Source organism: Xiphophorus maculatus, chromosome 14 (genome assembly GCF_002775205.1).
Source record: "Xiphophorus maculatus strain JP 163 A chromosome 14, X_maculatus-5.0-male, whole genome shotgun sequence".
NCBI classification, from domain to species: Eukaryota; Metazoa; Chordata; class Actinopteri; order Cyprinodontiformes; family Poeciliidae; genus Xiphophorus; species Xiphophorus maculatus.
Window position 1 is genome coordinate 9,337,565 of NC_036456.1, and position 23,478 is coordinate 9,361,042.

At 39.8% G+C, this 23,478-nt stretch overlaps 2 protein-coding genes and 1 long non-coding RNA gene across 3 annotated transcripts in view; 2 read left to right on the forward strand and 1 right to left on the reverse strand.

Moving 5' to 3' along the window:
* The first annotated feature begins 112 nt into the window (after window positions 1-112).
* sf3b2 (splicing factor 3b subunit 2) lies at window positions 113-11,912 on the forward strand. Its single transcript, XM_005811548.3, has 21 exons — window positions 113-266; window positions 649-695; window positions 842-889; window positions 1,950-2,183; window positions 2,326-2,395; window positions 2,553-2,653; window positions 2,970-3,078; window positions 4,292-4,383; window positions 4,468-4,725; window positions 4,820-4,945; window positions 5,028-5,108; window positions 5,286-5,513; window positions 5,605-5,754; window positions 6,074-6,163; window positions 7,865-7,972; window positions 8,115-8,222; window positions 9,212-9,354; window positions 9,784-9,885; window positions 11,023-11,122; window positions 11,245-11,430; window positions 11,528-11,912. The coding sequence occupies exons 1-21, from the start codon at window positions 137-139 to the stop codon at window positions 11,597-11,599; spliced, it is 2,583 nt and encodes an 860-aa protein (XP_005811605.1). The 5' UTR covers window positions 113-136; the 3' UTR covers window positions 11,600-11,912.
* On the reverse strand, window positions 11,730-13,920 carry LOC111611160. Its single transcript, XR_002753921.1, has 2 exons — window positions 13,837-13,920; window positions 11,730-13,750 (listed from the first exon to the last, which is right to left on the reverse strand). It is a non-coding gene; the product is annotated as an uncharacterized LOC111611160 (long non-coding RNA).
* Window positions 13,921-14,712: 792 nt separating this feature from the next.
* The window catches only part of pacs1 (phosphofurin acidic cluster sorting protein 1), a 58,708-nt gene continuing 49,942 nt past the window's right edge, over window positions 14,713-23,478 (forward strand). Inside the window, exon 1 of the mRNA XM_023346201.1 lies at window positions 14,713-15,309. Within this exon, the coding sequence (XP_023201969.1) occupies window positions 15,155-15,309 (155 nt within the window). The 5' untranslated portion in view covers window positions 14,713-15,154. The remainder of the gene's footprint in view (window positions 15,310-23,478) is intronic.

Consider the following 23,478-nt stretch of genomic DNA (forward strand, 5'->3'; position numbering starts at 1 on the left):
TGATGCACCACACTGACATCTAGCGGCTTAACATCATACATCACCTGTCGCTTTCAAACTCCATGTCCCAGCGGGCTTCTCTCGAGTTCTCGCGTTATCTCAGCTGCCGCCGTTGTTCCACTGAGAGAAGCTCAACATGGCATCCGACGGAACACCGGTCGCGGAGGCTCTCCCGTCTGAATTGGGGAACGCCATCGCGGCTTTGAACACATGGAGCAACCCGGACCTCCAGGCCAAGCTGGCCGAGCTCGGGGCACCAAACATGGGTAAGAAAGACGCGGAGATAGAGCTTTATCAGCAGCGTGTTTAGCTCATTTCTGGCTAGCCAGTTGCTAGCCGCAGTGCTTCCGTTGAGGTGGGCTGCCACCAGGCCTGCAGAGTGTTTACATCAACTTGAACGCATTATTCGTAGTAGTTAGAATATATATCATTTTTCCGAACAAATTTGGGATGATTAAAGCACAAGCTGAGCCAACATGATAGTTTTTAGTGAAGCATCCACTTTAATTTGTGCGCATTTGCTAACTTTCAGGAGTAGTTGTTGGATGGATTAGTCACGCGGTTTTTGTAACGATTATTTACGTCTTCGTTACACAGACGTTATCTGGTGGATAATATTAAGATTAATATAAATGTTCTCTCGTCCAGGTCCTCGGGAGGAGCTCATTGACAGGCTGAAAAGTTACATGATCCAGGTGAGCAAACCGTCAACCTTTAAACAAGAAATGATGGCCTCCGGTTGTTTTGTGGGGTTTGTTGCAACACACATTTAAATTCTCCTCTTCATTTAGTCATTTGGTGTCTGACATAAGTTATTCCTTGTGCTTGTTTGAATCTGCAGACTGGAATCATCCTTACAAAACCAAATGATGACAAAATGGCCTCTCAGGTGAGTTCTTTACATGAAATGTAAAGAACCATTTCAAATGAACATGAAATGGTTCATTTATTTGGCTATGATGGGTTGGAAACGTGTTGCATGTTCAAAATGTCCAAGATTTGACAAACACTGATTTAGTCTTTGTGTACATCCTGTTATAGACTACCTGTTCACTCTAAAACACAGTTTGGTCTGATATTGACTTGCAGTGCTTTTACTTTGACTACTGTTTAGAATAAATATTAATGCATAAATTATAAGTAACAGCAGCATATGCTATTATGTCATCTGGACATTTGTAGCACTAGGGCTTCCACTAAATGCATTTTTAGTAATAATTATTCTGGCGACTAATCATTTAATCGGATAAAAAAAAAAATTAAAAACTGGCACCACTCAGTTAACCACTTAAGTCTTTTTACACATTATTAGAAACTAATTAAAAGATTCTCATTAGGAAATAATTCAATTAGATCTTTGAATAAATAAAAATATTTATTGCCTAAAATGCAATAACATAACCATTCCTTTAGTCTACCATTTGTAGCGAAGGATGTATTTGCAACTGAAACACATACTTTCTTTTAATCTGTTTATTATTTTTTTGATTAGTATAGTTGGATAGCAAAAGATGGCTTAATGGGTGATTTCTTTAAAGTATTTAAGAGGTGAAGCAAAAAATGCTGCTTGACGGGTTCTGGGTAGAGAAAAGATCTACAAACAAGGAATGTTTTTTTTATCTGAAATGCAAAATGTTTCTTTTTTTTTTTTTACAGTTTTGGCTTAGTTACTGCTCTGTGTGTGGTGTTCTTTCAGCAAATAGCCATTTTCAGAGTCTGTATATTCTCCAGTTAACGATTAATCGGTTACTAAATTAGTTGACAGTTATTTTAATGTTTGATTAATCACAATTCATTCGATTAATCGTTTCAGGCCTGTTTAGCATTTTCAGCTACAGGGCTGCTTATCTACTTTAAAAAAAAAACAAGTCAAATTTTAAAAAAATAATCAAGCAGCTTCTATATAATATATGTATTTTTCTCATTTTCTGTATCTTTCCTCCCTTCAGATGTCTGTGATTCCACCCATGCCCCCCATGCCCATGCCGCCAATGCCTCCAGGCATGAGCATGCTCCAGCCTCTGCCCATGATGCCCCCGGGAGCCCCCCCTCCGCCCGGCATCCCCATGGGCCTGGAGCACGCTCCCCTGCCGCCTCCGGGCCTGTCCCAGGACGACCAGCTGAAGATGGCTCAGCAGAGAGCCGCCATGGTTCTACAGCAGGAGGAACGGGCCAAGCAGCAGGTGAACTTGACCGACCGTTTGTAGCCCACTGGAACCTTTTAGAACACCAGACATAATGTAACCGTTTCAAATCTGTCACGATCACATGCACCTCTTCATTTGCTGCTTTTCCTCTCTGTCTTTTAATCTCGTCCTGCGTCAGGCTGCGGTGATGTTGGAGCAGGAGCGGCAGCAGGAGATGGTCAAGATGCAGACCAGATCCCTGCCCACGGGTGTGTTTTGCTTGTTTTTTTGTTTGTTTGTTTGTTTTGTCCCTTTTAGGTTATAATATATTAAAAAAAGAGATATCAGTAGTTTTGTAAGACGCCGTCTCAAAGTCCAGAATGTAATGATCATGTTTGAATGTTTCCTTGTGATTTCCGTGTGAAGTTTCAATCTTGGATCCTCGAGGTCCGCTTCCTCCTGGTGTCACCATGCTGCCCCCTCAGAAGCAGAGGGTGCCGCCTCCTCCGGGAGAAGATAACAAGGAGGTAAACTCATCATTTCCTCCTGTATGAGGTCTTTTTTTTTTTTTTTTTACAACAAATTCAAAAGCTTTGGTTCTAAATGAATCCTCTGTTTGCTAAAAAAAAAAAAAAAGGCATTCCTTTGGATTTTATCTTTTTATTGATGCTAATTTTTAGATATCTTCTTCAAATTACTACCTTTTTTTTTACTCTAAAAGTTGTTTATCAAAACTAAAAACTTCTCTTTTCATTTGGGAGAACTTGTCGGCCTGCTGGTTGAAAGTGGAGTCTGTGATTTATCTTTATCTTGATTAAAGTCTCTGAATCTAAACCCTTCCAGCTCTGGCAGAATGAGGAAATAAGTGTCGGCGGGCCTAAAATCCCCCAGGTCCTGGAGAAGATCCTCCAGCTGAAGGAGATCAGGCAGGAGCAGCTCACTGACGCACCAGGTCAGCACAGCTATCTGCTGCTGAAAGAGAAACGCTGATTAAAGAGATTCTCTTATCCTTGTTGCTGGATATTCCTTCTGAATAATTGGCTCGGTCGCTACAGCTCAAATCTTTTAAATCTGGGATGTAACTCTTTTACATCTGGGTCATTAAAGCAAGTACGATACATCGGATTCTGGGTTTTTCCGTGACTGTTCAAGCCTAGTACCAAGTTCTCTTCTGAGCCGATCAGACCACAGTTGTAGTTGAGCTCAAAAATTATTCTTACCCTTGGCAGATTTAAAAATCTTTTTGTTCTACCATCATGGAAGAAATCTTCAACAGACGAAGAAAGCACCGGTTTATCCGCTTCATTGATGAATCCAGGAATTATTTGATGGATAATAAACTAAACTATTAAATGACTGCAACCTTAGTTGGGCTGGATGTTGGTTGCATGGTGAGACCAGGTTGTTTGATCTAAAGGAGCTTGTGTGTTGCTGTTTCTGTGTTTGAGGGAAGCTGGTTGGTTAGGATGATGATGCTTGAGCGGATGGATGTTTGCTCCTTTATTTTGATTTAACAAAACATTTCAAAACAAATGGGATCATTTATCTAAAACTAATAAGTGACGCATTCAAAGTACGACAGAGTATTAGGGCTGTATTAGGAAAATACAAAACGGAATAAAAAGTCAAGAATAAAGTTGTAATGTTTCAAGAACACCTTTATGCGGTTATAATGCAAGAATAAAGTCATAATATTATGACTATTTTCGTAACACGACTATTTCCATATTTCAACTTTATTCTCAAATTATTTTATTCTTCTATTATTGCAACTTTATCTTATGTCTAATACGGTACTCTGTCGTATGAAACAGTATAGTGGCTGAATCTGGATTAATTTTATGCGCGTCTTTAAAATCACATTAAAAATGAAATCTGGAGATTTTTTTAATGAAGGCGTTGAAAGTTGTAATCTTGCTGGTAGACGAACAAGTCCTGATTTAAAAGAAAAAAATGTATATGTATATATATAATCTTATTTTCTCAGTGATTATGTTCTCTAGATACATGGTGGAGATACGTAAATAAACATAATTAAAGAAAAGACTATACCACAGCCAGGTTGTATTTGGGAGATACGGCAACACTTAATCTGGTTTAAAACATTTGAACACATAACCGTTTTAAAATATCTAAATGTCATCATCTACCCTCTGTTGCTCCAGAGGAAGATGACGATGACGGAGAGATGGATGCTAACAATTCCTCCGCTCAAGCGATGTCTGAAACGGAAGACGGCCAGATGTCTAAAAAAGATGTGAGTTTTTTTTTAACCTTCACAATCTGCTCTTCTGAATAGCAATATATTTTAAAAAATTTACAAACTAAATGTTTTCACTAGAAAAACCGCAAACGCAGGAACCGCAAAAAGAAGAGCAAGAAGAAGCGAGCGCTGGAAAAGAAGGAGCAAGCTGAACAACAACAACAGCAGCAGCAGCAGCAGCAGAAGAAGAAGGAAGGCAGCGAGAAGGAGAAAGAGAAGGACAAAGATAAAGACAAAGGAAAAGACCCAGAGGTGGAGATCGAGTACGTCACCGAAGAGCCGGAGATCTACGACCCAAACTTCATCTTCTTCAAGAGGATCTTCGAAGCGTTTAAGGTGCCTGCAACAGCTTCATAATTTAGACTAGAAGTTGAATTACTTTTTAGTGTTTAATTTATATAGCAGTTATCCTCTCTTTCCTTATACGTAGCTGACTGACGACGTGAAGAAGGAGAAAGAAAAGGAGCCAGAGAAGGCCGAAAAGCAGGAGGCGGTCGGAATGTTGCGGAAAAAAGGCTTCGAATTGGAGAGGAAGGACAGCGACGACAGCGATGATGTACGGATACTGTCCATTGGCGGAAAAGTGATTTATTTATGTTTGCTTGTTTTGAACATCTGGACCGTGTTTTTACCTGCAGGATGCCAAACCAGATGTACCAAAACTGTCCAAGAAGAAGCTGAGGAGGATGAACAGGCTGACGGTGGCTGAACTCAAACAGGTGAATCCCAACCTGTGTTTTTAAATGAACTCATAACGACTGTGACTTGAATCTGTGACTAGACGTCTGCTTGAACACTTTCATCCCTGTTTTGTGGGAAGGCTTTGGATCTATTTACTTGTAGGAATAAAACGATCCTACGTTTATCTCTGTTGGTTTTCCTGATGCTTTCCACAGTTGGTGGCCCGTCCAGACGTGGTGGAGATGCATGATGTGACGGCCCAGGAGCCCAAGCTGCTGGTCCACTTAAAGGCCACCAGGAACACGGTGCCAGTGCCGCGCCATTGGTGCTTCAAAAGAAAGTACCTGCAGGGAAAGAGAGGTATCGAGAAGCCTCCGTTTGAGCTGCCGGAGTTCATCCGGAGGACAGGAATCCAGGAGATGAGGGAGGCCCTGCAGGAGAAGGTGGGTGGCCCTCGGCGCTCTTGGAGAAAGGATTTAGCTGAGAGTGCGTCGAGTTGTTAACGGCGTTAATGTTTCATGAACGTCTATTTAGGAGGATGCCAAATCCATGAAAACCAAAATGAGGGAGAAGGTACGACCCAAGATGGGGAAGATTGACATCGACTACCAGAAGCTCCACGATGCTTTCTTCAAATGGCAAATCAAACCTAAACTCACCATCCATGGAGACCTTTACTACGAGGTACAACACAGTTTCCTTCCTTCAGGGATGAACTGAGGACGTTAGAAATGCACTGATTCCAGGATGGGTGCTTTTTAAGAGATTTTTGGCTGACTGTATTTTATTTCTATTAACTATAGAGGACACCATATGGAAAAAAAGCACTGGAATGTTGGAGATGTGAAATTTTTATTTAAAAAATAAATAAATAAAGTAAGCAGTGGCATTTGGAAATTTGAATGGTTATCAGGTTGAAAGTTAGCGTTTTCTTTTTTATATTTGCTATTATGTTGGGCCGGTAATTACTACTAATTGTGTTTTTCTTGTTTTTTTTTTTCAGGGTAAAGAGTTTGAAACCCGCCTGAAAGAGAAAAAGCCAGGAGATTTGTCAGATGAGCTGCGGATTGCTCTGGGCATGCCAGTTGGACCTGTAAGCTCAGAAACATTACAGCAAAAACTTAGAGATCAGCACAAGTTTAAAGTGAAAGTAGAAATTTTGCACAAAAATCACCCTGCAAGCATGAGAGGTAGATTTGGATAAAATTAGACACTTTGCTAAATAATTAGGTTTTCTTTATAGTTAAATCCAAAATTAGCCATTCTTGGCAGATTTTGTTCTAATATATATATTTTTTTATCAAAACATAGTTTTTTGATAGGAAATGAGACATGCATCTCTCAGAAGTTTTTAAAACATAGTGGGAAGAACATTTTTTTAAAATAAAAACGGTTTTTGTTTTAATTAAAAAATATAAAATTATTCATTCCCTTCTCACTAATTATTGTAGCAAACTGCCGACATTACAGCGGTCAACAACGTCTTCTTGCTGAGACCCTTTTTGGATGTTTTCGCCAGTATTTTGAAGATTTATCTAGGATAGAAAAGCTCCCTGCCATCACCCTAATGTTTTAGGGCTGCAACTAACGCTTACTTTAGTGGTCGATTCTGCGTGTTTTTTATTTCACCATTTAAGACTTTTTTCGCCATTAGAAACTCATTAAAAGATGCAAATTATTCAAACACTTTACTTTTTGGAATAGGAGAATAAAATAGTATCATTTAAAAGGCAATAAAGTATTCCTTTAGTGAACAGTTGATCGTTTGTAGCAAAGGATGCATCTGCCGCTAAAAAAAATGCTGCCTACTAATGGGTTTCTTTTTTTATATTAACAATTGGATTTCAAAAGGCGCTTAATGGGAGATTTCTTTTACAGAATTTCAATCGGGGTAAAGCTAAAAATGCCACTTGAGTTCTGGGCAGAACAGATTTACAGACAAAGAAGGGTCTTCATCTTAAATACAAAACATGTATATATTTGTTAATTTTTGGTATAGTTTTGGTTTAATTACTGCTGTTGCCGAGTAATTGGTTAACGATTAATTGATTACTAAATTAGTTGACAATTATTTCAATAGTCGATTAATCGTTTCAGGTTGGCTTCCTCTGCAGATTCTCTTTTATGTTCAATTTGGGTTGCTGCTTAAGCAAAAATCTAAATGTTATTATTACTTCCTGTCAGCAGAAACCTGTTGGTAAAATAAGCGTTTACTTTAAATCTACCTCTGTGTGCACAAGTTTGGGTGCAACTGTCGCTCCATCCATCTTTCTATCAACTCTGACTTGATGAACATTTCACTCAGTAGATGTGTTCAGGTTATGGGGGCAAACTTTCTTATTATTCTATGGATTCGAAGGGAAAATCCCAACTTAGACACATTGGAGCTTGTTGTAGTAAAGTAACAAAATTTACAAGGGTTTTTCGTAGTTAAGTGGTGGTAGATGAGAGGCGTAACACTTATTAGATGTGACACACTGTTGTGTTTATGTGTCATTCTGTCTGTTTGCTGCTCCAATTAATGTGCAGGCTGTAAGAATGCATGTTGTTTCCCCAGACGCGGCACGGCGTGTTCACACCAACACGCTAACAAGGAACATCGCAAGATAACTGTTAATAAAGCCCAGTAAATATTTACTCGTGTAGCTAATTTTATAGCCAGTGAAAATGATTATCGCTTCATATTTTTTATCCCCTTCAGCGGGTCCGGCAAACAGAGAGCCTGTTTTACTGTTGACTGAGCAAACACGTTTTACTCTGTGATAATTTGTTGCCTTCGCCCGTTTATCGCCAGAACGCTCACAAGGTGCCGCCTCCCTGGTTGATCGCCATGCAGAGGTACGGACCCCCTCCCTCCTACCCCAACCTCAAGATCCCCGGACTCAACTCCCCAATCCCAGAGGTAAAAAAAAAAAAACATGCTGGATGCTCAACATTTTGGTCAAAATATAAGGCTTTATAATGCAAGAATGCAATTTTTTTTTCCCCCAAAAAAATGATTGTGGTTATTGATATGTGCTGTGTGTCTTGTCTCTGTTGGTCAGAACTGCACGTTCGGTTACCACGCCGGTGGGTGGGGGAAGCCCCCAGTAGACGAGATGGGCAAACCTCTGTACGGCGACGTGTTTGGGACCAATGCAACAGATTTCCAGGTCAGAGCTACGAACTGAAAAGAACCCCCTCATCTGCTTTGGTTCTTCTTTTTTATATATATACATACCCTAGTGAAAGAAAACCTATTCCAAAATAGAGCAGAAATGTTAACATTAAAAAGTAAATAAGAACAAAATCTATTTATGGTGTCCTTTGTAGAATCTTGTTGTTTTGCATCCTAACCACCTGGTGTCATTATGTTCATTTTAGTCAAAGAAACAAATTCAAATGAAAGGTTTATAACAGACTTTAAATCAGTGGCATTATTTGCATGCAAATATTTTTTGTAGCATCTGATTTTAAATCAGCTGCTAAGTAAGTATCATATTTTTAAAGTATCAAGAATTATTAAAAACTAAAATAGAAAAAAAAACCTATTTAGCCATCACTTCTTATATGGAAAATATGTATTTTAATTTAGACATTAGTGTCACTAATCAAATTGTCATTCTATAGGTTAAAATCCTGATAATTTTTCATTCTTAGTTTAACCAAGACTAATGAAAATCAAAGGAAAAATGAAAGTGAAGATTGATTTCCTTAAAGAGTTGAACTTTAAATGAGATATTACACAGACACCATGAATGCATAAAAGGCTATATTTAGATGAATTTGTTGCATAATAGACTTTTTTTAATCCATCCAGTCATTTGTTTTATTGTTTTTTTGTTAACCGCGGCATCAAGTAATCAAACTTAAGTCATCTGTTCTGAAATAATTTTGAGATATTCCTCTTTTTTTTTTTTCCAAGAATTTAAATTTTTGTCCTTTTCGACAAAAAGTAATAAAGTACTGCCTGAGGGCTCAATGTTGATGTCAATATCTAGAATTCCTGGTTTAAATTGAAATATATGAACACATGCTGACTGCTTGTCTTTTTTGTTTTATACATAAAAAGGAAGCTCTTTACTGCATATATGTAATATTTGCGGTTTCTGTTGAAAATTTCATGCACAGGCTAACAGGCAAGTGTGATTTTTGTGTCCAGGCTAAGGCGGAGGAGGAAGAGGTGGACCACACGCCGTGGGGGGAGCTGGAGCCTTCGGATGAGGAGTCGTCGGAGGAGGAAGAGGAGGAGGAGAGCGACGAAGAGAAGCCAGATGAAACCGGATTCTTCACACCAGCAGACAGGTGCTCAGCATGCAAATGTAATCAAGTATCGGCGAAGTGCGAACGCCCGATTCTCGAGGAGTGTTGAGGGGATTTCAGATGTAAATATGCGCTTCGCTGTTTCTTGGGAGGAAATTCTGAAGCATGGAAGTGTTAACGCGCTGAAACAACATGTTTTTGTTTTGCTGTGTATCATTTTGACATTTTAGATGATTCTTAACAGCAAGCTGTGAAATTCGAAGCCAGTTTTTTTGTTTTTCTTAAAGTCTTTATCACAGAGTTGACCTTACAAGCAGATTTTACCGCCTAAATGAATGACCTGTGGCTTTATTGTTTATCTGGAGGAGTTTCTGAGATCTCTTTGGTTAATCCCAGCATAAAAAAAAAACCTCACTGGCCTGTAGACGGATACACTGAGCTAATCCGTTTGTCTGGTTTTGTGCGTTCCAGTGGCTTAATCACTCCCGGAGGCATCTCCTCAGTACCAGCCGGCATGGAGACTCCAGAGCTGATCGAGCTGAGGAAGAAGAAGATCGAGGAAGCCATGGATGGGTGAGTGTCGCTGCTACGCTGCTGTTTTAATTTGGTGTCACCTTTTCCATTTTTTTGATGAGATTTTGTCAGAAATTAGACACATTTGTTCTTATGGATGCATTTCCAGAGGTAATGTCGTCTTGCTCAGGGTAAACAACGTTTCACTGCTTGGTTTTTAAAGTGTCCCCAAACTAAAGAATAAATTGGCCCTTTGAGATTTATTGGGGATTAATGGGGCTGCACGATATTAGCATAAAGTGCGATATGCGATAATGTTGAGTTGTAGTGAACACTATAAGAATAACGTGACTTAAAATAAATACTGAATGGTATCCCTGTCTTTCTGCATTAAAAACAACTCCTAGCTGGTAGATCACTCTGTGCTGCCTTCATATATGTACTATTTTGACAATTTGCATTACAAATAATTATTTTTCAATACATTTTTTTGTGAACTGAAATGACTTGTTATACATTAGTCACATCAGCAGCTGATTCATCTTTTTCCATTACACTGTTCTATGTAGCATTAAATCTTCTAAAAGCATTTTTGTATTCACCATATAAAAATAGAATATCTTAGGAAAATATTTTTTAAAGTTGTAATTTAATTAGTTATTACAGTGCCTTAACTATACCTTGAACTATTTTGCAAATTTTCACTTAACAACCACAAACTTTAATGTTCTTTATTGATAGACCAACATAAAAGTAGAGCATATTTGTGAAATGGAAAGACAAATGGATGGCAAAGCGTCCCCACAGCATAACACTGCCATCACCGTGTTGGGTGATGTTTGGTGTTAGTTTTCTAACACGTCGTAACTACAAACTTTATTGTATTTTGCATATATTTTAATGTCTGCATAAAGTGATTCATTTTGTTAGAATGTAAGTAAAATGTTTGCTTTTTATACATGAAATTCTGAAAAGTGTGGCTTGCTTTTGTATTCTCCCCCCGCACCAAATAAGGGGGGCAGAATACAAAACGTTACTTAAACGTCAAACGTCGCTTATCTGAGGCCAAATGAGAAATTCTAATAAAAATGTATCCTAGTTTGACTGTATCATGACGAAGGGGAGGAAAGTTTTAAGAGTTGAATGTTTTTGCAAGTCACAACAATAAGTAAAAAAAAAACCTGTTTTGTTTTGTAGAAACGAGACACCGCAGCTTTTCACCGTTCTACCAGAGAGACGAACTGGGGCTGTAGGAGCGGCCATGATGGCCTCGACGCACATCTACGACATGACAGGGGTGAGACGCGATGGATTTCAGAACAAAATCAAAATGTCCTCCCGCCTTATTTGGTTGAGAAATTCACCTCATGTCATTTTCTTTTTGGGAGAAAAAAAAATCGTACTTTCTGCTGCTTCCAGGTTGGACGCAAAACAGGCGGAGGGCAGGAGTCGCAGGGTGTGGAGGTGGCCCTGGCCCCTGAAGAGTTGGAGCTGGACCCGATGGCCATGACTCAGAAATACGAGGAGCATGTCAGAGAGCAGCAGGCCCAGGTGGAGAAGGAGGACTTCAGCGACATGGTGGCCGAGCACGCCGCCAAGCAGAAGGTTCATAAACTGTTTTATTTTATTTATTTTTACGTCACGGTGGACTTTGATTAATAGCCCCCTGCTTCCGCTCTCGCTTCGTTTTGTTTCGAAACAGCAAAAAAAGCGGAAGGCCCAGCCGCAGGACACACGAGGCGGTGCCAAGAAGTACAAAGAGTTCAAGTTCTAGAGAAACGCCAACAGCAGGCACCGCACCGAGCCGGCCGCAGCAGGATGTGAAACGGAGAGAGACGTGCTCCGGTTTCAGTTTCGGAGGATGTACACAACAGCACCAATCGACTGTTTAGATCAGTACCGACTTTTTCTTCCCCTTTTTTTTTTTTTGCATCAACAATGTCGTCTGGCAACATGTCATGTAATTGGTGTCATGTGCATTTCCTGTTTAACTTGTACTTTTTAGGTCTATTGGGCTATTTTTCCACCATTTTGGGGTTTTTTTTTTCCTTCAGTTTTTTTTTTTGTAAATAAATGATGTGATGTCACAAACATCGACATTTCAGTAATCGTTATTTTGGGATATATTTTGTATGTTTAGCCTTTACAATCCTTACTTTTAATCTTATTTTTAGACACTTATACCCTCAATCCAACTAAATGAAATTTTAAAGCCAGACGTTACATAACCGTTTGAAAACGGATAAATTATCTTTTTTATAATTATTTACAATAGTTTTTAAAGAACTTGCACTGTATGGGGAGGAGGGACTTAATGTTAATATTCAAAGCAACTTTGCTACCTTAAAAAAAACCTAAGTTTTGCTTATTTTATGGGGGGGGTTTAAGATCAATGTCATTGTAGCTCTTGTTGCGATTATAACTATTTACCTAAAGCTTCTATGGTTTCTTCTAAGAGAAAATAAGGTCAAATCTGTAAGGGGAGCAAATATAATAATTGCTTATCTCTAACATAATACCTAATCACCTGATTACAGATTAATAAATTCATTAGGGCTAGTGTGGAATCGCTGTGAAAAACAGCATCTGAAAGTCAGAGAGGAAAACTCTGAAATGGATTTTCACAGAAGTTGCCACAAGCTGCATGCAGTGTTTGCTCCCTCCGCCGGGTGGCAGCAGAGGACTCTGAACACGGCGGTCACGTGCCCCAGCCTGGGAAGCACAGTGACCTACAAAGTGGAGCAGCTGCATGTTGACTCGGTCACTGGTACAAACGCACACACGCAGAGCATCAGCCTTGCTCAGAAACCAACGCTCTGCACCATCCTGAAATGGGCTGCGACATTTCCCCATAGTGCCAAAACAGTGCAGCTGATGGATTATAACTGTAACTGTATCAGCTGTTGTCGCTTTTACAGGGATTGGAGCTGTAAAATGTTACTTGATGCACTTGACAGGTGCATGTTTCAGATTTGTGACTGAAACTCAAATTGTGTTGGTGCATTATTTGCACCGACACCAAAAGAAATCCAGCCACCCCTATCAATACTCTATGTATTCCAACTGCATGACTTTTTCATATTTTTTTTAAAGTGTTGCTTTGTTGGATAAGACACAGCAAAGATGTATATTGACTCTGTGTACTTTCACTTGATGACCGTGCAGATTTGGAGCGCTGCGTATAATTTGGCCCAGGATTATCCCGTGACCATGTTTTAATCTGCTTGAGTCTAATCTGCTTATCAGTGGCAGCCACTTCTGGTAGGAAGAAAAGCATGTTAAAAAGAGCAGCGGGAAGAATGTGCTTAAGCTCATTCATATCACCTTCAAACATACCAAAATCAAAAGGCTTATGTTTTGTTTACTGAGCAAAACTCAAACAGTTGAATTTACCTGGATTAAGTTTGGCATTTAATGTGTAATAAAGTATGTATAACCTATTTGTAAGGCATTTTTGAGGACATGTTAGTGTTAAATTGCAAATTTAACAATTTAACACCAAACAACACATAATGGGTCATTTGCAGAAAAGAAAAACATAATTGATCTTTGCATTGTTGCACTAATAAATAATAAATTCAAAGTAGATGTTTAACAATTTGCAATCATCTTCCTTTATATTGTTTTTGGTGTTTAAATATGCAGCATATGGCTGTCAGGCCTTCATTAGACCCCTCTTATGACTGCATCCCCGGGCTGCCAGAAACACACACATGAGGCTGATGTAAGCTCTCTGATCACAGCTGTGATAATCTGCTGAGCCGATGGCAGACGGCCACGTGTGACGTAGCCTGCGATGTTGTCATTAGGTCACCTTCTGATTCATAATCAGATTCTGAGGTTGTAGTCAGAGCCGCGCCTTTGTCACCTGAGGGCTGAAATGCTGCACCTGATTTTAAAGCTGCGCAGGGCTGAGCAGGTAATTCTGGGGAAAAAAGAAGCAGTGTGTGAGTTTTTTTTCTTTCTTTTATGTTGATTGACCAGTAAGAGTCAAGCTAAATTTTCCCCCACCTGTCCACAAGTATGGAATTCCCTTCACGTCTTGATGTCACATCTGATAGCCAATAGGGAACTACAGCACAGCTTTGAAACGACCTGCAAGCACAGCACGTCTTTAACTAACCGGTTTTGCACCTTTGTGTGGGCCAGCTTACTTAGAGCTCACTGTATGACTAAAGGAGATCTTCCCAGCAACACTAAAGCGAGTGAGCAATTAAGGCCTACAGTAGAGCTGCTTCCCCATACTGATCAAAATGAAAAGGCTAAAGTGTTTCTTTTCTTCTTGTGGTTTACCTTTAATAACATAGCAATGATTGTAGTATTTGTTGCATACAACCAAAGTAGTTTTACTATATATACAGTACAGACCAAAAGTTTGGACACACCTTTTAATTCAGTGAGTTTCCTTTATTTTCATGACTATTGACATTGTAGATTCACACCGAAGGCATCAAAACTATGAATAACACATGTGGAAATTTGCACTAAACAAAAAAGTGTAAAACAACTGAAAATACCCCTTATATTCTAGTTTCTTCAAAGTAGCAACCTTTTGCTGTGATTACTGCTTTGCACACATTCTGCATTTTCTTGATGAGCTTCAAGAGGTCGTCACCTGAAATGGTTTTCACTTCATAGGTGTTGCCCTGTCAGGTTAATAAGTGGGATTTCTTGCCTTATAAATAGTCATGAAAATAAAGAAAACTCATTGAATTAGAAGGTGTGTCCAAACTTTTGGTCTGTACTACAGTATATATATATATATATATATATATATATATATATATATATATATATATATATATATATATATATATATATATATAAATGAGGCGGGTAGTTTAGTCAGACAATAACACCATGCAGGCTTTCTATTGGTCAGTTCATCTGTAGTGGGGCTCGTGCTCTGACAGCCGCGCTCCTTCCCCAGACTGAAGAGGCGTTGTTGTTCCGCTTGCTCACTCTGCGACTCCACCGTCACAAATTTCCGCTTCCTGCACCGATAAACACCCGGAGCCGAGCACACACAGGAGCCGACGCGAAGTTTAAGCGAGCACGGAGACGACAGGCTTTCGCTCTCCCCGCTTTTCGGGTACAAACTCCGCCAGAAACGTCGGGCATGTTTCACACTGTTTGCCGTTGATTAGCGCCACACGGAACAACTTTCCGTTAGCGCTCGCGAGCGTCAACGCGTCTGCTGCGGTTGGAGGTTAGATCATTTTAAGACCCTACAAAGGAGAGGAGGACCGACACTCTCAAGAAGGACGACTCATACCCCACCGCTATCGTTATATACGACTGAAAGACCCCCCATTTTTCAGCCTCCAGGATGTCGGAGCGAGGAGGGCTCCCGCGGACTGGGGGCGTCCCTTCGCCGCACATGCAGCCCTCCAAGCCGGTCAGCATCACCTCCAACCGGCCCGTCCATATGAACCTCTACGCCACCTGGGAGGTCGACCGATCCTCGCCCAGCTGCGTGCCGAGGTATGCGAAAAAGGGGGCGGGGGGGGGGGGGGGGGGGGGCAACCGAAAGCCGAGCAGTGACTTGTCGTTTTCTGCGCTGGCTGTGAATGGGAAATGACCCAGTCTGTGTTTACACTGGAAGGTTGCAAATACACAAACACACCAGGGGTTGCCTAGTTTAGAGAGCCACCGTTTTGGATTCATGGCTGTTGCTGTTGTGTAGAGTTAACCTTTCGGCTCACATTAAAAGGAAACCACTCCTGCACTTTCTAATGTACCTGGCGACCACCAATTCTAATAACAAAAATAATAATCACATGCCCGGTAGCATTTACAGCTTTATTGCTAAAGATAACACGAACAGGCATGTTTCCTGCTTATCTTTTATCTCAATATGATTGTGCAGTGGGGGCAGCTGCAAAGGTTTTTTTTTTCTTCTGAGCCACTCTTCAGTTTGCCACACGTTTGATCCCTGCAGACACAAAAGAAATGAAGACTTCTTCGCTGTGCAACTGTTCAGAGGCAGTAAATACACAGACTGGTGGCTTCTGGTAAACAAAGGAGAACTAAAATGATTTGAGATGCTATGTTTTCTACAGATTATCTGCTGTCTTCTACCACATGCTGATTATAGGCAGCAGTGGCTCTATTTGATTTGTGTGTGTGTGTGTGCGTGTGTGTGTGTGTGTGTGTGTCCATAAGGGCAATGCAGCAAGGTCACACTGGAGGCGAGACACCTTCTCCCACCTAAGCTCACTCCCAGACAACAGACTGAATTGTGTTGCTTTGTTTGAGGGAACGCGGTCGAGAGTCCGTCTCTCAATGGAAATCTTCTGCTTTTGCACTTTCTTGTGTGAGCTGTAAAAAGATGCATCAGATTGATGCTCTGTGGTTTGACCCATATTTACAATGCCTCATCGATAGCCTTGCACCACAAATTGGGATTTAATTCCAGGTCTAAGGTGCTGTGTTATGGAAATGCTGCTGTGCTGTTGGTGGACAGACGGTTATGGATTTTATGTCATCTTTAAACTTTAATGCACATACAAGCTCATAATAAATTATCTATAGATTTGTGAAAATCTATAATAGAGCAGAATGAACTCTGATGCGTATCTGCTGGACGATAAATTGTCCCAGAAGTTATCGCGATTAACGATAATGTTGTTGTTCTGAGATCATTTTCAAGTAATATAATGGTAATGGTGTAATAATGCAGGAATACATTCTCAAAAATCAATAAACTTTAAGTTCATATCCAAAGTAAATAAACAAAACAACAAATGAAGTGAATTGTGAAGTAAATAAAGTTGTCCTTCAAAAAGTGGGCTAGTTGAGACCAACGCACCGAACTGAAGGTCAGTTTTAGTGGAAGGAGTGAGTGAACGGAGAAAAATGATAAATCATGTAAATAGAAATTATTCAGCCCGTTTTAATTTACTGTGCAATCAATTGATTTATTGTTTATTGCGACAGAATATCTAATGAGCTATTATCACTAAAACTGGGATCTTAAATATCCCATGTAAATTAACAACATAACTGTGACAAAAATAAAATGGATACTGAAGTCTCAAAACAAAATGGCCCTTTAGCAAAGGAGCTAATTGAGACCAGTCTGAAAACTTTGTTGCCCATTTCTTGGTAGAAGAAGAGGCATGAGAAAAACAATCAGGCAAATTAAAATTATGAAGCCCGTTTTAATTTATCATGCAATTAATTGCTTTATATCTTATTACAACAACCTCAATGGTAGGCTTATTTTGAGTTTTTTTTTTTTTTTTTAAGTCTTCTGGAATTAATGTACGACATAACCACTACATTTGTGCACTTTTATTCTCTTATTTTTATGACTCAGTCGGTGATGGATCAAAACGGTAATCTGTGGATCTTCCCTCATCAAAAACCCGGAAGAGCCTGATCTTTGCATTTTTAATCAACAGCACTGGAAACGTTTGTTTCCATCCTTCCTGTCATTTGTTGTTTACACAAAGAGAGGAGGCGACATCACACTGTGTGTGTGAGAGAGAGCAGATTCTGTAAACAGGAAGTTTTACAGTTTGACAACAAAGGTAAAATAATAGTGGAGTTGACATTTGAAGGCATTTAAGCATTTTACAGTAGCAGGTAGTGCGGTTAGCATTACTAATTTTAAACATCAGTCTCGTATTGTTGGTTTTCTTCCCCCAGAACCAACTTCCACATCAAAAAAACCCAGTGTTGCTCTCAGTGCAACCTGTTAGCTTTTAGCTGCATTGACTTTACTAATGGGTGATAAAGATTGGATGTTTGAGTTTTTGATTGTCTGGGCAAGTTCAAAATTGTCCGGATAATTTACTGTAGTAAAGCAGCTCTTCAAACTCCCACTAGCACATATTTCCTTCACAAAATGTTCCTTTTTTGGTGGAACATCAGGGCCCGCCTCCACATGTGGAGGCAGGCCCTGATGTTTAGGTTATTGGAGTGAACTGAAAGTCAAGTGGGAATACCGACGGCATTTAAATGCACTGCATTCATTATCACCCTAAAGGGTAAAGCTGACTTGTTAATGTTGCTTCTTTAGCTTGCTTTGAGCCATTAGTGTGTTTGAGACACAGCCTCAAGGGTGTGTTTTTGCTTTTTAGCAAAATGCGTGTGTTTGTGGCTACGTTGTACACACGTGAATAAATCACGCATCATTCTATGTGCATTTTAAACATCCTACTTCCTCACCTATTGTCTTTTTGTAGATGGTTTATCCTTTTAGTAGATGTGCAAATGCACACAGCTGGCTTGGAATATGTCGTGCCCTAAAACTGGATTACAAAATGTTGTTTTGTTTTTTGTTTTTTGGGAGCTTTTCCCCGCAGTCGCCACGGTCCGTCAAATAACTTCGATTCGGCTGCAGTTGCAGCTACACAGACACTCAGTCAGAAAAAAAAAGAAAATGGGGTTTGGAGAGAAATGGAGACAGGGATGGGAGGAGAAGCAGTCTCTGTCATCTGCATTTAAATAGGATTTCTCACAGACATGGGCTGCAGAAACAGCTACAGAAACATTGCTGCCAGTGTTGAAATAACACTCATCCAAATCAGATGTTGTGATACATTTCTGTAAGCATTTTAACTTTCTCGTCGCTTTTTCGTTGCTACTGCAGCAAGTACTGACAGCTCCCCTCCTATTCGGTCGAGGTGTTGTTGCCCAAACCTCTTCCTGCCTACCCAAAATGCCACTTGGTATGTTGTTTACGCTGTGCTGTAGGCTGAAATTTCCCTCACAGGCACAAACATGTATTCAGCTGCCTCCTCCAAATCCACACTCATAAAAGAAACTGGGGGAAAAGAAGCGGCAAAGAATATCTACACATAAATGTTTTTCTTTTATTGTTTTTTTTTTTTTTTGCCTTTTGTCAATCAACAGGAAATATCAGACAGCGGGAGATAATATCATCCTTCCACAAAGCACGAGCAAACCTCAAGTGTTTGTTTTGCAGGTGATCTAGAAACGATTATTACAACACAACTCAATCCGAGGTCATTTCCCCGATCAGAAGCCCCAACCTTGTTTTTCTGTCTCCCCAAACAGCAGATGGGATTGTTTCTCTGGCTCCACATTCACTAATTCTTAGAGAAGTGATGGGCGATTCTTCTTCTTGGTGTCTGCTTTTCCATTCTTCAGTGTCACAAGCACACACTCTCGCAAGTAGTGCTTGGCATCCTTCTTCCCTACTCAGCTCATTGGTTCGCATCCCTCACCTCAGGCGGTGAATTTTTTGCAGCCAAATAATCCAAGCGATGAGCAGAGAAACTCTGCTCCCTCGTTTGACACTTCACCTCACAAATATAGAGAGAGCAAACATTAGTAGTTTTTCGGATGTGCTTCCTGTCATGCGGAATGTCGACCGTAGCAGTCTTTGCCACATGGTTCGGATTCCTGAATCCAGCAGCGTTTACTTTAGCTCTGTGGCTGCTGCTCTGCATCGGGTATGTCAGGAATGAACCCAGGAGCAGAACTCAAAACCCTCCATCTTTAAAGACAGTTCCTGAGCAACAATAAAAAACAAGATGAAGGAAGATTCCCACGAGTCAAATCCTGAGATGGAAACTGAATCTTTGTTTTGTTGTTTAACCATTTGGTGGCCAGTAAGACAAGAATTTTGCATTTCAGATAAAAAGGAAGCTAATTTACACATTTATTTCTTGCCCTAAAATAGTTCAGGAAGAAGCATTTTTGGTATGGACTCAACAACAGTTGTTGGTTCAAAACTTTTTACATTTTCCAAGCTACAATTTGAAATCTTTCTAATGAGATGCCAGAGAAAGTGCCAGAAAGATTACATTTCTTTCAGTCTGTTTAAAACATTCAATACTGTAAGGCGCCTTCTGCTATAATGTTGCTACACACTTCCTGTCTCCTGACTGAAAGACAGTCATTTACAAGAAGGACAAATTCAGCTGTTGGGAAATATTTCTGGTCTAAGAAAAATAAAGAACACAGACGTTCATGCTGGAAAAACTACAGCAGCAGCATCTCCCCTTCACTGTTATTAAGATGAAAATGTTTTCAAATACTACAACGAACATGTCTGTTAGGCAGCCGTGTCCAGCTGAACAGAATGCCTGTTAATTTATCCAGCTATTACCATACACTCCTAGTGTTGCTCTATGAAGAGCAGTAAAAAGGTGTAACCTGTGCGCATCAAGATCTTCTAACGTATATTTACTATTAATATGTTCCATCATCAGATGGAATAATTGTTGCTTTATTGTATTCATTAGAGATAAGCACGTTTACTATAGTAGATTTGCAGTAAAACCTTTTTTTTTATTATGTCATGAGTCTCACACTGGCCCATACCTCCTCAGATATTGGAATCAGTGGTTCAGCCCTTTCAGACTGGGATCCGATAGAAGAAATGAACCAGCTAAGTTTGGGTGTATTTAAAAAATGATGAAGCAACTTAGCTCAATCTTCTTTATGAAGTAGTTTCTTAGCATTTTTTGAAAAATACATGCTTGACCAAGAATTTGACACTTTATTCAAGTGTCTGCTATTAAAGTTGTGTTACGTAATATTACATGAGCTTGCCAGTCTTACCCAACATATCATTGCCAAAGTAACACTGGTTGTGACACAAATGGAGCAAGGTTTCTTGGATACACTCAGTACATGCACCTTGGGTATTGGACGTAGAGTGCTGCGACAGTGTTTACTCCCCTACAGATTTCTTCTGTATTTACTTTAAAATGTCTCAGATTACCAAGCAACTTATAGTTTTGGATAAAGATAGCCTGACTATGTACAAAAGGCAGTTTTCAAGTGATGATTTCATTTTCTAAAGAGCAAAATTCATAATTCCACCAATTCCTTCAGTCTTTAGGAATCCAACAGTCACAAAACCAATACTATGTTTGACTTTCTGTTTGATGGCTTGTTTCTGAAATGCTTTGTTAATTTTAGGTCAGATGTAACATGGCACACACCTTCCTACAAGGTCCACTTTTGTCTTGTGAATCAACAGAACAATTTCCCCAAAGTCTTGGGACTCAACAAAATGTTGTTTGGCAAACGGGAGACGGGCCTGTATGTTATTTTTGGTCAGCAGCGGTTTTGGCCTCGGATGCCATTTTTACCCAGTCTCTCTTTCTTATTGTTAGATCTTGAATGCTGGACCTTAAACGGAGGCTAGTGAGGTCTGCGGCGCTGGGAGATGATGTTCTGGGTGGTCATGTGGCCTATTGGTGGAATCACCAGAATAATTTTGGTTGACCAGCCTCCCTTGGGAGGAAGGTTCACCACTGCTGAATGTTTTTTCTCCAGTTGTGGATTACGGCTCTCGCTTCGGTTCGCTGGTTCCCAAAGTCTAAGACCTTTTCCAATTGATTTAATTGACTTTCTTACTCTACTGTTTTTGAATTTTTGTAGAGAATGTTTTGCTATTTTAGCTTGTTCATTTAAAAAATAAGTTATGTTTGAATTCTTACATTTGTGCCTCATAACACCAGTAGTTTAAATAGTTAGGATAAGCTGAAAGTCTTGGACTTAAGACATCGCCGTTGAATGCTTTGAAAATGAGTCCAGAGCTTTGGTAAGGAATACTGCTGGCGTGAGGAAACGCTGTGCTGTAATGCAGGATGTTCTGAATTATACATCGTGCATTTGTTTGACTGGTTTGCAGTAATTGCTCTGCCACACAATAGCTGGTGGTCACGCATCGCTTCTCGAGTGTCAGCATCGCATTACCCCCAAAAACACGGTCTTCTGTGTGCGCACACAAATGGAAAGAGATGGAAAGAGCAGCAGCAGGCTGTTGCATTTATGCAAGAATATAGACACACACACATGCATACTCGCTCAGGGAGGGTTGATCATTAAGAAACGCTTGCTGTGCCACTTGCCTCATTTCTGCTTGTTCGTGTACTCAACTGAGTTCTGAGTTTTGCTGTGTGCCTTAGCCTGAAGTGTTGCAGCATATAAAATCTTCTCTTCTTCTCTGTCTTCTACTGTTTTTATTCGCAACCTTTCAGAGTCAGTCCTCAGGGAAACGTAATATTAATTTGAGAACATTATTGACATTTATCATCCGTTTATCCCTTGGCCGGAGGAGTTCATCTGTCCCTTCAGTTCTAAATTTGTTGCAGTTGAAACACCTAACCAGTAAAAGTCAAGTTTCTTTGCCTAGCACATTTCAGCACCAAGGCAGTTCAAAGTGCTTTACGCCATAAAAGCATAAGTAACCAATTATGAAATGAGCAATAAACATTACTTTTTGTCAAAAGCCCTCATCAAGCAAATACACATAAAATATATTGATGTTTGTCCACCTGCTACTAATCAAAGGGTTCAGATGGGTTATTAGCTTTGATTTAGAGGAACTCAGTGCTTCAGGTGTTTTGCAGTTTTCTGGAAGTTTGTTCCAGATTTGTGATGCATAAAGCTGAATGCTGCTTCTCCAGAAAGCAAATTGTCTCCAGCAATCCTAAACGGACGCGTGTGAAAACATTCACAGATGCCTGTCAACTCCTTGTCGTTGTAAACCCTGCCATCACACACTAAAGGGTTTTACTGGTTTGCTTATCTGTGCAAGAACTCCCAAATGAGAGCAATTTCATGGACCTCTCTAGAACTGAAATGTTCAAGGTGGCAAAGTCAGAGAGAGGTGAGGGGGAAAAACATTTCTAACACACTAGTCAGAGTGGTTTTATAGCCCAATGGAGCACAACCTCTACACTCTTGACTCGGGCGAACAACTTAGCTTCATGTCTTTACATTCCTCTTATTCTTTGCTCTCGGATCCAAAGATAAAAAATACAGTGTTGAGTTTCTCTGCTGGAGTCACAGACTTCTATGGAGATCCAGTGGTGCTGCCTTAAGCAAGAACAAGGCATTACAACAAAATTATAATGATGTGTTACAATTTAAAGGGGCAGTATTATGTGAAATCCACTTTTTGAGCTTTATATTGCCCCTTTAGTCATCAGTATATTTCAATGAATTTTAATTATTTCACAACAGAAATATCTTTGTTGTTCCTTCTAAAATTACTTATGCCGTCATATTTTTCAGTAATTAAATTAATTTTATGTGGAGAGATTCTTCAGGCTGTTTATTTTGTATGTATGCAATATGTATGTAACTGGATAAAACCCCATCATGTCTTGGGCATCCTGGTAAAATTTCAGTTAGGTTTCATCCATGACAAAGAGTTTCAGCCTTTTTATAAGGATGACTTTAAAACTGAGGTATGTCTTTTTTTTCTTGCTGCATGCAAGAATAATATAAGAACAGCGTTCTATATTTCCGATTACCTTCCATTACAGAGTTGACATTTTCAACTGTCTTGATCATCTTACAGTAGCGATTAATGTGGCAATGTTAATGCCAGGACCGTCAGGTTGCTGTAAGTATGGCCTGATGGCGCTTACACACGGTGCATTTAATGATCAAAAGAATATTGGATTTTTGAGTTTGGGCTAGAGAATACTCAAAACCCTTGGACATTTTTTTTCAAGTTGCAATACATTACTAGATCTTTAATGTAAATTCTGAGCAAAAAGGGACATTTTACAGCTGCTGAGTTTAAGAAACCAGCTGGACTCAAACAGAGGTTGTTTGGCTTTATGGCTACTTTCTGTTTCTTGTCCACAGAGTTAAAAAGAAAAAGCAGCTGAGAATGTAATTTAGCAGAGTTGTTTTCATGCTGCTGAGCTG

Coding starts and splice junctions, on each gene's coding strand:
- sf3b2 (XM_005811548.3), top strand. CDS start 137: ATGGCATCCGACGGAACACCGGTCGCGGAGGCTCTCCCGTCTGAATTG. Junction 890..1,949: donor ATGACAAAATGGCCTCTCAG/GTGAGTTCTTTA, acceptor TCCTCCCTTCAG/ATGTCTGTGATTCCACCCAT. Junction 5,109..5,285: donor CGGTGGCTGAACTCAAACAG/GTGAATCCCAAC, acceptor TGCTTTCCACAG/TTGGTGGCCCGTCCAGACGT.